The sequence below is a fragment of the Chaetura pelagica genome, unplaced genomic scaffold (assembly GCF_000747805.2).
Source record: "Chaetura pelagica isolate M959 unplaced genomic scaffold, ChaPel_1.0 scaffold316, whole genome shotgun sequence".
NCBI classification, from domain to species: domain Eukaryota; kingdom Metazoa; phylum Chordata; class Aves; order Apodiformes; family Apodidae; genus Chaetura; species Chaetura pelagica.
This window is the reverse complement of record NW_009953497.1, coordinates 2,126,855-2,141,677: the sequence shown is the minus strand read 5'-3', so window position 1 is coordinate 2,141,677 and position 14,823 is coordinate 2,126,855. Positions and strand designations below refer to the sequence as shown.

The 14,823-nt window shown below is 52.2% G+C and overlaps 1 protein-coding gene across 1 annotated transcript in view; it reads right to left on the bottom strand.

The window, feature by feature from the left end:
- The window catches only part of MTMR14 (myotubularin related protein 14), a 27,153-nt gene continuing 12,330 nt past the window's right edge, over positions 1–14,823 (bottom strand). Inside the window, exons 13-18 of the mRNA XM_009999313.1 lie at positions 14,715–14,785; positions 14,043–14,092; positions 13,685–13,823; positions 10,636–10,812; positions 3,317–3,472; positions 1–223 (exon numbers count right to left, since the gene is read on the bottom strand). Of these exons, the coding sequence (XP_009997615.1) occupies positions 46–223; positions 3,317–3,472; positions 10,636–10,812; positions 13,685–13,823; positions 14,043–14,092; positions 14,715–14,785 (771 nt within the window). The 3' untranslated portion in view covers positions 1–45. The remainder of the gene's footprint in view (positions 224–3,316; positions 3,473–10,635; positions 10,813–13,684; positions 13,824–14,042; positions 14,093–14,714; positions 14,786–14,823) is intronic.

The following is a 14,823-nucleotide window of genomic DNA, read 5'->3' as shown; positions in this document are numbered from 1 at the left end:
CCCCGGTGCTCCAGCCAGCGGTTGGGGAACGTTCCGTGCAGGAACTCAGAGCGTGCTGCTGCCTCTCAGTCCCACGCCCCGCACGAATTGCTCGAGGAGGCCGCCGATGGCCCCCGAGGGGCTGGGGGGCACGGCCTTGAGGCCGATGGTCCGGCTGTAGCTGGCCAGAAAGGCAGAGCGCACTTCTTCCAGCCGGGACTCGCGGTCGCTCGGCGACACCAGCCTAGGAGAGAGAAGGGGGAGATCAGGGACTGCAGCCATCCCTCTCCCTCACCCAGCTCCAGTTCCTGATGGGGAACAAGCTGTTGGAGGTGGAACTGAGACTCTGGCTGCAACCCTGGCTCCAGGGGCCAGGGCAGTTTGAGCCCCAAAAGGCTCCAGCTACAGCAACTGGTGCTGCTGCTTCCTTATCCAACCCAACCCCACCCTCTCCCACGGAGCCCTTCACAGCCCCAGCCTCCTGCTCTCCCCAGGTCTCCTCCTTCACTCCCCTCTCCCAGTTTCTCCCACCACCATGGTGCTCACAAGGCCATGGTTCCTACAGAAAATGCTGTTTTTGCCAAGTGGGTGCTGGCTGACGTCAGCCCCACACCAGTTCCCCCCCCTCCTCACGCAGCATTCCCAGATGGAGCCTGGACAGTTGCTTCCAACCTATTTGCGACCACCCCTGCCCACTGGCCCCAGCCTCTGGCACTCGTGTGAGCACAGACAGCTTTGGGGAAGGGGGGGTGATGAGAGGGGGCAGACTAAGCCCCAAGGAGTGCTCTAGCCACAGGACTGGGAGAGCTGAGCAGCGTTTACTTCTGCTCCCTGGCACAGCTGCTCTCTGCAAGCTGGAGTAGGGCATCGCTTCCCCCAGGACCTGCTCTCCTCTCCAGCTGATCCACACACCTGGTTAGGGGCGGGGAGGAAGAGAGAGGAGGGGAAGCAACAATTCAGCCGAGGGGAAAGCAAGACTAAGGTTCAGAGGCAGCTCTTCCCAAGCGCCCCGGCCTGACACGGTCCTTGCTGCGACACGCGGGTGGTTCCCAGAGAGAAGAAGACATTCCTCAGAGGTCACTCCAAGGGCGCAGCGCGAACCTTCCTCATAAAATATTCTCTTTAATCTCTCCAGCGCCCGGGCTGGCTATAAATTGGCACAGCTCGTTTGAATGGAAGTGTTAACCACCCACAGCCAACAGCTTCGGTCTGGAAACAGCAGCAAGAGGATATGGTGGGAGGCCTATAAACAGCAAGCGATGCCGAGGCAGCCAACTGGGCCGCTGTTTACAGTGTCTGGTAATAAAGAGAAGCCAGAGGGCAAAGGAAAAAAAAGGCAACGTATCTAAACACGTTAAAAAGATGCTTTTTTGGCAACCTAATTGGGACGTGGAACTCGCACACCTGCTAGCATTAAAAATAAGCTACACGAAAGCAGGACTTACGTGCACCCGAGTGCAGTGATCTGAAATGTCGTGTGCAGAGGTAGCGAGGGTGTGCAGCAGTTGGGTCCCACATCTTCTGGCTCTAGCACCTCTTCACCAGGCAAGCTTTGTATTTAGGCTTTTAGGTTTTTTTCATGGAGTGAGACACTCCCAAGGCACAGGGTCAAGTGGCAGGTGACTGCCCAGCACCAAGCCTGGCTGCACCTTTTCACTCCGAGCAGTCAAAGCAGGGAGGCAGGTCCCACTTCCCTGCCAAATCCATGCTGCTCTGCCCCTCGACACTTCCTACAGCCTGCCCGCTCGCCTCCAGCTCGGGGTGCAGGATTGAGAGGAGGCTGTCAAAGCCCCAGCTCAAAGTGAGCCCTGACAAGCCCCACACAAGCACAAGTAGGCTGTGAAAAGCGTCCCTTCATCGAGCTGATGCCAGCTGAGATGTAAAGTGGGAACTTAAATGGAATTAAATTTTCCAAAAACTCACACTGTGCTGGGCTGTGAAAAACTAGGATAAAACCACAATGGGTTCCTGAGCAAAGAGAGCTGATGCAGAGTGGAGAGAGTGGAGGCCCTGGGTCAAGCTCAACACAGCATCCTTGGGGGTCTCTACATCCCTTCCAAACAGTGCCTGGGCCCAGCACCGACTGTACACCCCAGGGAGAAGCACTGTCCCCCTCCCTTTGAACCCATCCGTCCCAAACAGCCAGACGCCAAACGGCACGAGCCTACGGTCTTGGCACCAGCAGCTTCAGAGCTCAGCTTCAGTTCACATTTGTCTTACTGAATTCCCTATTCTGACATTAGATCCAACTCCAAGGGCAGCAACAACTCACTGGTGATCAGCAGCCACCAAGCACAGCCAGGTTCAGGGCACAGGAGAGCAGTCACTAATTCAGATACCCATCCCTCAGTCCCTTCTGCTCTCTCACCAAACTCCAAACAACTGCAGGAGCAGCTCAGCTTGTCCTCATTAAATGAGGAGAGCAAATCCCAGCCAGGCCATGTCCAGCATCTCTCGTGACTCCTTGATCTGCCAATTCACGGGTCTTGTAGCTTCACTGTAACTTGCAGGCAGTTGCTCTGCCCTGCTCAGCAGCACAGTGCACAGCCACGTGAGAAGGCAAGCCATGGCAGCCAGCCTGCCTCACAGGAGACACTGGTTGTCACGTCACTTGCCCTCTGCCTCCAGAGCACACTCAGATCTCTGTAAGGGACCGCGAGCGTGTGGCAGCACAGCTTGCTCGCAGCAGCCCCTGAGCTGCCATTTCAGTTTCTTGATTGAGAGTCTGCAGCCTGAAGGCACAGGCTGAGGTTCTCCTCTAACAGCAATTAGAGCACATCTCCCATCTCTCAAGCTTCCACAGAGGTGGTTTTCTATTTGGGGAGGAACAGTTGCCTCCCAGCCATTTTACACAGCCAGATGCAAGGTCTCTGCTGCTCTGCACTGGCCAGATGTGGCACCTGCAAATGATGCTGTGCATGGCCAGGCAAAGGCTGGGGTGACAGAAGCACAGCCCCTCTCTTACTGCAGTAAGGATCTAACCCGAGATGGAGATGAGCAAGATCCAAAAGCAAGAAGATCCAGGTTACCAGTCCTGTCCTGACAAGCATGCATCCACAAATACACTTGATTATGCTCAAATTCAGCATCTTCAGGGAAGAGAGAAAAGTAAAATGCCCCTCTGTCATTAGACAGAGAAAATGCTGGTTTCTTTCTGAGTTCAACAAAAGCAAAGAGTGCTCAGGGTCTCAATTTCTGGATGGAAAGCATCAAGGCAGAGAAGATAGGACAGCTTGTTACGGGCTCCCAGGCTTCTTTGAAAATGCCAGGGCGATAAAGTTCCAGCGCTCGCAGCCAGCCGAGAAACCCAGAGAGATCCTGCGTTTGAGACACTTACAGGCAAGTGCTAGGGGACTCATCCGGGAAGCTGCAAGGGAGAGAGGCGTCTGCACTCAGGATTGCCTGCTCCCGAATACTGCCACACCCTGTCACCATCTGCCAGCTGCCAAAGTCTGTGGAAACGGAAGATCCGGGCAGAGAATGGTCCGCCGATCTGCGGCAGAGAGAGAGGGAGACGGCGCGATCAGTCAGGTCATTCAGCCACATGCCTCTTGCTAGTGCTGGTGCCAGGGGCCCTCTGGGCTGGCTGCCAGTAGTGTCTGTGCCAGCAGCTCTGACACTCGGGGACCAGGGTGCCACATGCAGCACTGGCTGGGCCCCAGGACAAGCCCTTCCTTTGAGCACGAGGGGAGAGACAAGCCGGCTGGGGCTGAGAAAGCAGCAGGAAGGCACCGGGAGCCGTGCAGGACAGAGGCAGCAACAAGCAGATGGCCATGCAGAACTGGGAAACCTGTTAGTGAGATGCAACAGCTCCACCTGCCCCCTGTCCCTCACAGATGTGGACACCATGCTCTACCAGGGGCATCTTCCTGTTGCTTGTTGTAGCTGTTAGCACATTCCAGTGCAGTGGCAAGGCCTGACAGAGAATCAAGGTTGTGACTTGGTTAGTGCTGATAAAGACTCTGAGATCCTTGATCTGGCAGCTGTTTAGAAGGCAGATCATTCCCAAGGCATTAACACCAGATCTGAACAGAGCCAGTCGCTGCTCAAGATGTCTCCAGGGCACCCACCCCTTTCCCCAACATCTGAAGATCTTTTCATTCCTTTGTCAGAAGAATGGACTGCATCAGAAACCAGGAGGCAAAACATCATTAGGACAGGAAAAATAGGCATAGCTTGATGTATGCAGCCTCCCACCAGGAAAGAAGGAAGCATGAAATCTGATAAGTGAATCTGAGGAGTCCCTCCAAAATCTCAGAGAAGAGGGTACAATCACTTGAGACAAACCCAGAGCTCTTGGCTTCCGGGGAGCAAGCAATTACTGTGCCCCGCTGCACAGCAGAGTGTACATAGCTGGAAGCACAGTCTGTGGCAGAGCTACTCAATTACACACTACCAAGATCTCCTGGATAATTTATCTGAGATCTGCTGGGCAGATAGCAGTGCACCAGCTCCAGCTCTGCTGGGCCAGGTACTTGCATGCTGCCTTCACAGCTAAGAATAGCAGTGGCGCACTGCAGCTGCTCCCCAAGAGACCAGGAGAGCAGTGAGAAAGACAGGATCTCCCACAGCAAGAAGGACCTCAGCAAGACTGGAAGACAAGGGTGGGGGGAGATGCACAGCAGGAAACCTGTTTGCAATCTCCATCTAATTCCAAGCCTGCCATTTAACCAGCCTGATCAATACGGGCAAGCTTGAGAAGTCTGAAATGAGGTCCTGAGCTGGCTGCACAAGTGGAGAAGGGAAAGCCACACAGCTCCTTGCAGGTCAGCCTCCCATCACAGCACTGTCCTTCCTGCAGCTGCAGTTTGGGGGTGACACCACCATCTGAAAGTCCAGGCTCTGGGAGGGCATCACAGCAGAAAATGGGAGGAGATTTTCATCTGCCCTGCACAGCTCTAGTTCTTTGGCTGCTTGATGAACTGAGGAGTGAGGTGCTGCCAGTGTTTAGGCACTGGGAGAGCCCCTTCTTGCAAAGAGGTGTGTTTCCTAGAGCACAACGTTGAGGTAAGAATGAGGGCACTTCACTGAAAGTAGAACTGCAGAACCCTTAGGAAGGACCTTCTGGAGATCAGAGAGGAGTAACCTTCCTTGGGATGCAAGGAATTGATATAGGGAGTAGCTACCTCTCTTACTGCCTTTGGAAGATCAAGCTGAGGAAGTCAGCATAAAGGAGAGCAGGCAGAGCGTTTGGGCCCAGAGCATGGTGCCATGGTGGAAGCACAATGGGAACAGTGCAGGAAGCCAGGGAGAAGGATAGAAGAGCACTGCTTCAGTGCAAAGGGAGAAGGGTGTCACCTCCCTAAGAGTACAGCACAGCCAGACAGGAAGAACAGCAGTGTCACATGCAGTGACAAGTGTTGGAGCTAAAGCAGTGACAAGGTCTGCAGGCAATGGGCTTGGGCTGAAAGTAGATGGGGATGTGATTCTGTCAGAAAAGTAATGAGCTGCTGAACAGAGGATAGGTTTGGGGCCAGGGAGAAAGAAGGTTTTGAAGAGGGAGACTCCGAGTGGCAGAGGAGGGCTTGGGCTATGGAAGGATCTCCAGGTGAAGGGAACTGAGCAGAGCTCTGCAGTTCTCACAAAGGGAGAGCACTATTAGGATCCTAATGAGGAGACTATGCACATGGGGCAAGTGAAGGAACAAGACATGATCCAGGGCCTCAAAGACATTAAAAATGTCCCTCTGCCCAGCATCTGGGCAACCACACTGGCCAAATGAGCCTGTGCTAAAGAAAGTGAGCAGAAAATGGTTTGGGTGTGTGGGCTCAGCTTCCAGCTCCTGGTCACCTCTCATGGTTGTTAGCTAAGATTAGACTGATCTTACACCAGCTCTTGGAGGTGGAGCAAGTCACCTCTTGAATCCTTTCTTGGACAGGCTGCTAAAAGCATCATGAACCTCCTGCCAGACTGACTCTCAGTGGCTCCCTAGCCCTTCCTGGGGTCCCTGACCCCATCAGGCAGCTGTGCAAACTTAGTCAAGCTACATCTAACCAAACAGCACAGGAGTCTGGGAGTTCAAGGCAGCCCATTCTGTGTCTTGCCTCCAGGCAGCAGAATAAACACTTGTCAATTAATTGAATAAACTGTGTCTGTGTAATGAGTGCAGGTCATCTCTCTCCTGGCTTACGTATCTGAGCCCAACCAGCTAAGCTAAGACACCGTGGCAGACTCCCCCTCTATCCTCTATGCCTTCTCAAGAAAGGCTCCTGGGGAAGTGTCACAACCAACAAGCATCTTCAACAGCCTCGAGAGACAAGAGGGGCCAAGGCTGAGTGAGACAGGCAGGGAAGGCATGGCAAGGGAAATCTCGACGTTGCAGCACAAGGGCAGCAGAGTTCTTAAAAGCTGAGCTTGCCTTGAGACCAAGACCAGATCTCTAGGGTGACTGTATTCCAGTGCAATCCAGTCAATGCCAGGTGTGAGTGTCTCCCTGTTATTTTTACCCCTGAAGGCTCTTTGTGAAGTCTTTCTGCAGAGGCCCAGAAAGGGCTTCAGGCCCCACAGCAAGCTGGGGATGTTGGGACACCAGGACCAGTTCCCAAGCCTGTAAGAACAACAGGTTTGTGACATGTCACAGCCATGCCAGAGGTCGGCTACCTGCGAGGGCCGCGTGTAGGGTCTTGGGGAGCAGCTGGACCACTACAGCAAAGCTGACATGGTTAAGGGAGATGAGATACAGAAAGCTTTCAAGTCACTGTCTCTGCCACAGACATCTACTGGCAGACAGAAAGAGAATGAAAGAGAACTTCACACACCCACCTCTTCAGGTCCACGAGTGGGAAGAAACTCCCTCAACAGTGCAAGATTAACAGAATTAGATTAGCAAAACAGAGATGAGCTGCAAGATGTTCCTTCACACAAGGAAGGACCTCTAGCAGCCCGTAAATTAGCAACTCCCAGCCTGGAACAGTTCCTTTTAATTAGGTCAGTGCTTCCCATGCAACATGCTGCACAAGACAAAGAGTATTTCAGAGCACACGGGCACTCGCCTACCAGAGAAGAGCCAATAGTGGAGGCAGAGCAACAGTCAGGAATCCTTCCCTTTCCCAATATGTAACTGAGATGAGTGCCAGGTGTCCAGCAGCTCAGCTCTCATCCTGCCCTGTGCTGCCCCCGCTCACCTGCCACATTTCTACATACCTGGGACTATTTGGGAAGCAGCTCAGTTGCCAGCATATGCTCTGTGCCTCAAATCAAAGCATTAAGTACTGTATGCACAGGCAGATTGTGGCAACGTGGAGTAAAGGGCAGCCCTTCCCACCTTTGCGTGGGAAGCACTGGCAAGGAGCACTTGGCAGGGAGCTGTACTGAGCTCTGGCTGAATCCCAGCCAGCTATCCACCAGCTCCATTAGTGCCCCAGTGCCTGAGCAGCCAGCCCTCTGTGAGCACAACCATTCTGGATAGCAGCACACTCATGTGCCAGCCAGAAAGCCCATTTTGTAGCAAGGTCGTGCAATAATTCCAGAAAAGATTCCTGTGAACAATTCCTGTCCTGCTGTGGTCACTATCCCAAGAGATGACACTGCAGATCCAGCTTCCAAGCCAGGAATAAGCTGTAAGGAGCAAGACACAGGGTGCACATGCAGCCTGATCACCACCTAGAAACACCTAAAGCCAAGGGGCAGCAGCTTCTCTGTCCCCTGTCCCTCTCTGCTCACTGCACTCCCTCCAGACCCACACCTGAGCTGCCTGCAGCTCTTTAAGTGAGGGAGTTCACTGTGGCTGTCAACCAACGCAGATCCTCCATGATTTAACTCCTGCAGACCTCAACTCTTCAGATCACAGTACTTTGGTTTTTGTTTAATTGACTTAGGGAAAGCACATTCAACCAAAGATTATCCAGTTGCTAATCCCCATTAGTGCTACATGCACTCACCAAATCCCTGACACAGATACATGGTATTTCTGCAGTGTCATGGGATGCTCAGATTATTAGCATCAGGTGCTAAGAGAGAACATGGCTTGCAAGCAGCTGCCCACTCAGCCATCAGGAGCTGGAGTCAATGCACCCTCTGCCATGCCCACAGCTCTCAGTTCATAGAACAAGCACCACTTTGTCTTAGTCTGCCCATAGTCTACACAGTACCTTCATGCATGGTTTGGCCTCAGCAGATGTGATCATCCCAGCACGCTGGAATAAGCTAGAAAGACTGCCAGGAATTTGCCTTCCTACTGCTTTGCCTGACAAGAACCACCCTGGGATTTATGCATAGCCAGGACCTCTGGATCAGAGCAGGACTCAGGAGATGGGCTGGAGAGGGGATGGCAGCAGACTGCTGACATGGCCTGGCCAGGAGAGGGGCTTGGCTCCCACCAGCTGTCTTGGCATTTGTGACTTTCCTTGAGGACACCACAGCTCCCCTCCCAGGTCCCTCTCTGCCACCTTGACTTCCTGTTCCCTCCGCAGCTCCCCTGCCCGGCACACGGACTGGGCTCTACCCATGGGCTACCTGAAGGGTGCCTGCTGGCATTTTACAAACAACCATTTTTCCTCAACTGCTGCTGCAGTGGTAAAGTGTTTTGTTGCTATGGCCACACAACCAGAGGATTAGGAAGTCAAGTACAGTAGTTTCTTCATCTTAAGAGCCTCAAGTGTTAACCTGCCAGCAGCATTGCAGAGATAAAAGGTGTTTTTTGGCATAATGATCAACCTCTGTGATCCAGCCTTTACATCCCACCATTTTTCCCATGGTCCCACCATTTTTCAGGGGGGGAAAAGAGAAAATTTACCTCTTCCTTCCATCACAGATACTCTCCTTCTTCACCTAAAATGGGAGTCTGCCTTTCCTTCAGGATTGAAAATGGTGGCTGAAGGCACTGTGATATCCAGTACCTGCACAGAGCTCACCAGACAAATTCAGACTAACACACTCCAAGCAGAGAGACCAAAGCCAAGTGGAGTTCTATAAATTTTTCCTCTGTGACATTGCTCCAGCCCTTTGCTAGCAGAGCTGCTCCCAGTGCCAGCCCAGGGAAGGCAGGCAGGGCACAGCCCATGGTCTGGCTAATCTGGCAATGGACTAGGAGGCAAAGAAGCATGAATAAGCCAGAAGACTTGGTTTGAAAGAGAACTTCAGTTCAGCTGTTGCCTTGACAATTCTACCCACTGCCTACAGGGTCTCCATAGCATACCTGCTATCTCTTCCCCACCACACCTGCCTGCTGCCTCAAACCCTGAGGGTGCTGGTTGTTGACACCTGACACTAACAATTGAAAAACTGAGGACACCTCATCCAGACACAGCCAGAGGAAAGATAATCGTTGGCTTTACCAACTCTGAACCCCTGGGACTCAAATCCTAGGGACAGTGTGGTGTGCTCATCACCTTCCAGCCATGCTGCTCGGCCTACTCTGCCTCTCCCTCTTCACTCTTGTGGAGCAGCAACTGGCTGAAGCACCATAAACAGTTTCTTCCACAGCACTGCTGCAAGCTCACTGCCAGCCCAGTGCTGAACACCCTCTTAGGTCTTGGGAATGGCATGAGAGAACACACAGGAATTATGGAATTAACATAATGAATAAATGGCAGCGCCCAAGACAAGCTGCTTTTCCCCCTGAATTTTGTCCTCTTCTTGGGAGATTTGTTTCATCTTGCAGAGAATGCAGAGGTGGGTCCCAGCAACAACTCAAAAATGTCCTATAGATCTCCTTCCCTGGGAGAACAGTTCACATAATTTATGAAAACTGCCAGCCAGCCATTCTTCTCTGGAATCAAGAAAGTTGGTAAGACAGTCTCATAAATTTTTCAATGCTTTACTTATTTGTCACTTTATTTTCCATGCAATGAGATACTAAAATTTGGCTGGTGGCTGTTTCAGAAGGGAATCACTAGAAAAAAAAGACTCCTTGGAAAACCTGCAGAGACTACACAAACGTTTGATGCTGTGAACAGCAACCTCTTATCTTAGAGCCTCTTTATCCCCTGTCGGCCTAAACACATGGTGTTTGCTCCACAGGCTTTGTTCTTTCTTCCTCAGCTTCACTCACTGTTCTGCTGTGCCCCACCACTGCATCAGGCTCCAGAAGGGTGCCAGGATAGCCTTTGTTATGGCATCAGATTAGGCTCTGGTCCAGGGTCCCCATTCCCTGGCTGCCCAGCAGGGACACACAGCCTTCCGGGTGCAATCCTTTGTGCTGGCAGTGCTGGCAGCTTGCTCCCAGCAGGTTCTACCTCTGCTTGCCACCAGCACCCAGAGTTTTTCCACCCTGTGGTGTCAGGAAGGTCAGGAGGTGGAAAGGGGGACAGGACAGATGCAGAGCGAGGCTGGCTTGCTGTGCAAGGCTTCCTCCACCCAACAGCACAGCCCCTTCAAACCCCTGGGGCTGCATTTGACAGAGGAAGTGCTGTGAGCTCCAAGCATGCAGGATGCAGGGATGCCAGGGCTCCTGGAGTTGAGGCATGTGTTGAGGACAGACACCTAAGATGTTATCAGCACAGTTCCTCACTCCTCTAAATGGGCAAGGCAAGAGTTCCTGTGTTTAATGGCAAGTGTTTCACACAAGGTCAGGCAAGAGAGGATCCAGCCTCCAGGCCTGTTTGCAGATACAAACCCAGGTGCTCCAGGGCTCTCAGCCACACAGTGCAGCCCTGCAGGAGTCCCTTTACCAGAGACTCACTTTGCTGAGAAATGCCCTACTCCATCCCATCTCACCTGGATTTGGGCACTTCCAGTGGGCTGCTTCCAATCCTCAGGAAGTTATCAGAATGGGTTGATGAGGAAGAGCTGGAGGACTTGACTTCAACCATCCCCGTGGAAGGCAGCCTGTCTTCTGACTGCTGTGCCCTGCTCCAGAGCACAGCTTGTGGTGATGAGGCACAGCTCTTCCTCCTGTGGGATGGAGGACTTGGGTGAGAAAACTGGCTCCCCCACATACTCCAACTAGGAAGCCTTTATACAACGGGCTGGATTTTCACCCCAGTAGCTACAAGCTCTTGCTCCCAGTGAACCTGCCCTCCTCCCTCCCAAGGAGCCATGAGTCATGGGTAACTGCTCAGTGACAGGGCACAGGAGCTCAGCCCCTCTGAGCTCATTCTTTTATAGACCACCATCCACGTGACCTGGCAATCAGAGACAGGGGAATGCACCAGCCCACACACATACAGGGATTGCTTTGTTTAGTCTAGCTGGTAAAAATGCCTCAAGCAAGGGGGCCTCCCAGCAGGGAAAGACCATTTCAATCTGCTCTAAACTCTGCAGAGTCTATCAGGCGAGGAGCTCAGCCCAGGTGGGTGTTCATGCTCACTGATGAGGGTGACAGGGACACAACGCTGGTGTTATTTTCCCTTTTAGTGATTCCCTTCAGGCATCTCTGACCACACTTCTGACCATATGCTCACAGCTCACAATCCCTCCAGCTGTAGGTGCATTTCAGCCCTCTCCCTGCCTGTGCTGACAGCCTGGAGCTGCTTTGGCTTTTTTTCAAGCCAGCACATGTAGACTCAGGCATGATCCACTATCCATTGTTGCATCAGGGCTTAGTTCTCAGTGCCATCCACCTACACACCAAACAGACACACATATTTGGGATTAATTCATGTCACTTCTGCTCCATGTTCAGATTTTCCTTCTCACATATCTTTATTTTTCCTGGAAGATTCTCAAGAATTTTTCCCCTACCAAAACCAGAACAAATTGGACAGAGACCTCACTATGCACACAGGGAAAAAGGAAAAGTCTAAAGCAGACAAACTCAGGGATAAAACATGCTGTTCTTCCTGGAATCTGGAAAGACACCTCAGCTTTGAGATCTCAAGCACTGTCATCAAGTGCAGCTAAAGACAGGCTCATCGTACAGTGGGAAGCATGATGTCCTCTCTTCCCTCCTTGAAGTTTGTCCACCCTCAAACATCACGCCACAGCCTCTCCCAAGCATTATTCATCTCATGTTATCATAGCTGCCAACGTCTCCAAGCACAGCCTGCAGAGACAGGCTTGTACAGCTAAAACCCACATGCCTCTCCCTGCAAGGAGACCTCGAGGCCGCCCGTTTCAGGACAACATGAAGTGCATCCCTTCCTCTCCTCCCTCCATGCACAGCCCAGCTCACCCAGCTTGCAGCAAGCCCTACCCTCAAACATCACGCCACAGCCTCTCCCAAGCATTATTCATCTCATGTTATCATAGCTGCCAACGTCTCCAAGCACAGCCTGCAGAGACAGGCTTGTACAGCTAAAACCCACATGCCTCTCCCTGCAAGGAGACCTTGAGGCCGCCCGTTTCAGGACAACACCATGAAGTGCATCCCTTCCTCTCCTCCCTCCATGCACAGCCCAGCTCACCCAGCTTGCAGCAAGCCCTACCTGTGTTCCAGACTACACAGCCACAACAGGCTGCAGCAGAACGTGCCCAGTCCCCTCCCTAAGAAGTCATGGCAAAGGCTCACAGACATCCCTTCCCAAGCTCATGCTCACACCATGGGTCTGAATCATCACCGTGGCAGCAGCAGGAACCCCAGCACAGCCTGAGGCCTTCAACAGGAAGGAAAGCAAACCAGAGTAAGAAATCAAACCCTGATACTCAAAAGTGCAGCAGATCTCTTCCAGCATGTCCTGGCCACTTCACATCTTGTGAAAATCACATTAACTTTTGTGCTGCAGGATCTGGTCTGTATGTCCTAAGCACTCTGAGCAATGTAAATGCTTGCAGCTTACTACCCTGCAGCCAGGCAGGTGGAAATTTGTTCTCCACCTGCTGCAGTCACTTTACTGTGGGTAGGTAGGCCCTGTTTGTCAAAGAGGACTGCTCTGCTCACTTGGCAAACATAGTTTGGGACTCCCCATCTCCATTTTGTGATTCTGCAGGAAGATTCTCTTTTCCTCTCTTCAGCATTTTATAATCTCAACCACAATGTGCTTTAGTTAGGTCTACTGCCACTAGCATGGCTGCAGGCTCAGTCCCTGAAGGCTTCCAACTGCCTCCAGCACAACCCAGATTTAATTTAAAATAATTGCAATGTAAAATAGCTTCTTCACATGTGCTGAGGGAGAGGAGAGAAAAATTAAACTGAGAGGGGCAACCCTGCAGCAAGGTTCTGAAATCCCACATCAGCAGCAGAAACTCCACAAGCAACACAAAGCCCAGCCCAGAGCAGGAGAGTCACCAGACACCTTCCCCAGCCCTGCTTCCAGACAGCCACTGGCAACCCCAGGGGAGTCCTAGGGGACCCTCTTGTCAACAGGGAGCACTGAGAATTCCATGTTCTCTCCCAGAAGTTTCTTTAAGCAGTGCTGCAGGCAGCTACAGGTTTTCAGCTCACACACCTTGTGCTGTTAGAGGGGCTAAAGTTTAGAGCAGCTATTTGGCCATCCAGCCCACCTACCACCAACTGCAGACAGTGCCCTGTATAATCTCTTCCATAAACTGATTAAGCTTAATTTTAGGGCAGCTAAACTTTGTCTCCACTTTTCCCTGGGGAGGCTGCTGCCAAATGTAATTTTTTCTGGCAGTTTGGAACCATCATTTAAAAGTAATGAGATCCCTTCTGGATGAAGTTAACAGTGAAACTGGTGAAAATGAAACAAAACTGCTTTGCTTTCATCAGGGGAGAAATTGTTGCAGAAGCCTGACAAGTCTTTAACATGGGGTGATACCCAACTTTTGGTGCAGAAGTTCTGTAGCACAAGCTGCAGCAAAGCCTCTGAAGAGCCAAATTCCTCCCTCCACTGCAAGGAACCCATGCCACAGAGCTCAGACTTCTCACCATGCTGCTTGAGCCTGTGCTCCTGCTGGCATCAGCTCCACTGCTTCATAGGTGAAGCTCCCAGCTGCTCCAGGAGAACTTTCCATCCCCAGGGAGAAGTCACTGCTCAGACTTGTGGTGCTGCCTCGGTCTCTCTGCTCTAGAGAAAACAAAACAGAACTACCTGAGGGCCTGCTTGGCCTCGCTCATTTTCTCTCTGTTTCAGCAAGACACTTCCCCCATGCCCTGGGGCCACGTTCTTGGAAGCCCCAAGGAAAGCATACCCATTTGTAGTCACCTTGGTGCTGGGAACCCAAGCCCCCAAGTGATCAACCATTACCAGCACCCAGGGGCGCTGATGCTCGGCAGCAGCACTCACTGAGCATGCAGATCTCTTCCAGGGTGAAGCTGGGTGGCAAACTCTTCCTTCTGGGAAAGGAAAGACAAAAGGTACTTGAGCCATGCTCCAGGGCTGCCATGGAGGCTGGCCATGGCCAGATCTCTGCAGCACAGAGTGGATCAGGGCAGTGGGGAGTCAGCTGTGCAGGGGCAGAAGGGAGGGGATGGGGCCAGTGTGCAGATAGACCCTCCTAACAGTCCCAGCCCACACACCCCGATTTTGAGAGGGTGGCAACAGGCTGCAGGCAGACGTGTGCTTATTCAGAGCCTCCAGGGTGGGCTTGCTTTCTTTCTACCCCTCCTGAAATAGGAAGGGGTTAATGTTTAGTGCTCTGTTAAAGACCAGCGACTCCATTCCCCCCAGCAGTGCCTGATGGAGCTTGCTGAGCAGCCTGCTCACACATCTCTGGGCTCATCCGTGCTAAAGCAGCCACGGTCAGTCATTAAGCAGAGAGCACATTTCAGCATGGACAATTTTTCAGAGCACAACATGGCACCTCACAAGCCTCGGCCCCATTTTGCAGCCTTCAGAGTGCAGAATAAATTAAAGAAAACTGGGCCAGGACACCAGGGCTTCCATCTCCCCAAAGGAACAGCATTAACAAGCTCCCTGGCTCTGCAGCCCATGCAGCAGCAGGCATGGGCTCCTTACCTCTGCGACTTCACAGCAGAGAACTCCTCAGAGGTGATGTGCTTCAGAAAATTGAAGCAGAAAAAGAAAATCTGAGCAAAGGGAGAGAAAAGAGCTGTTCAGGAATGAA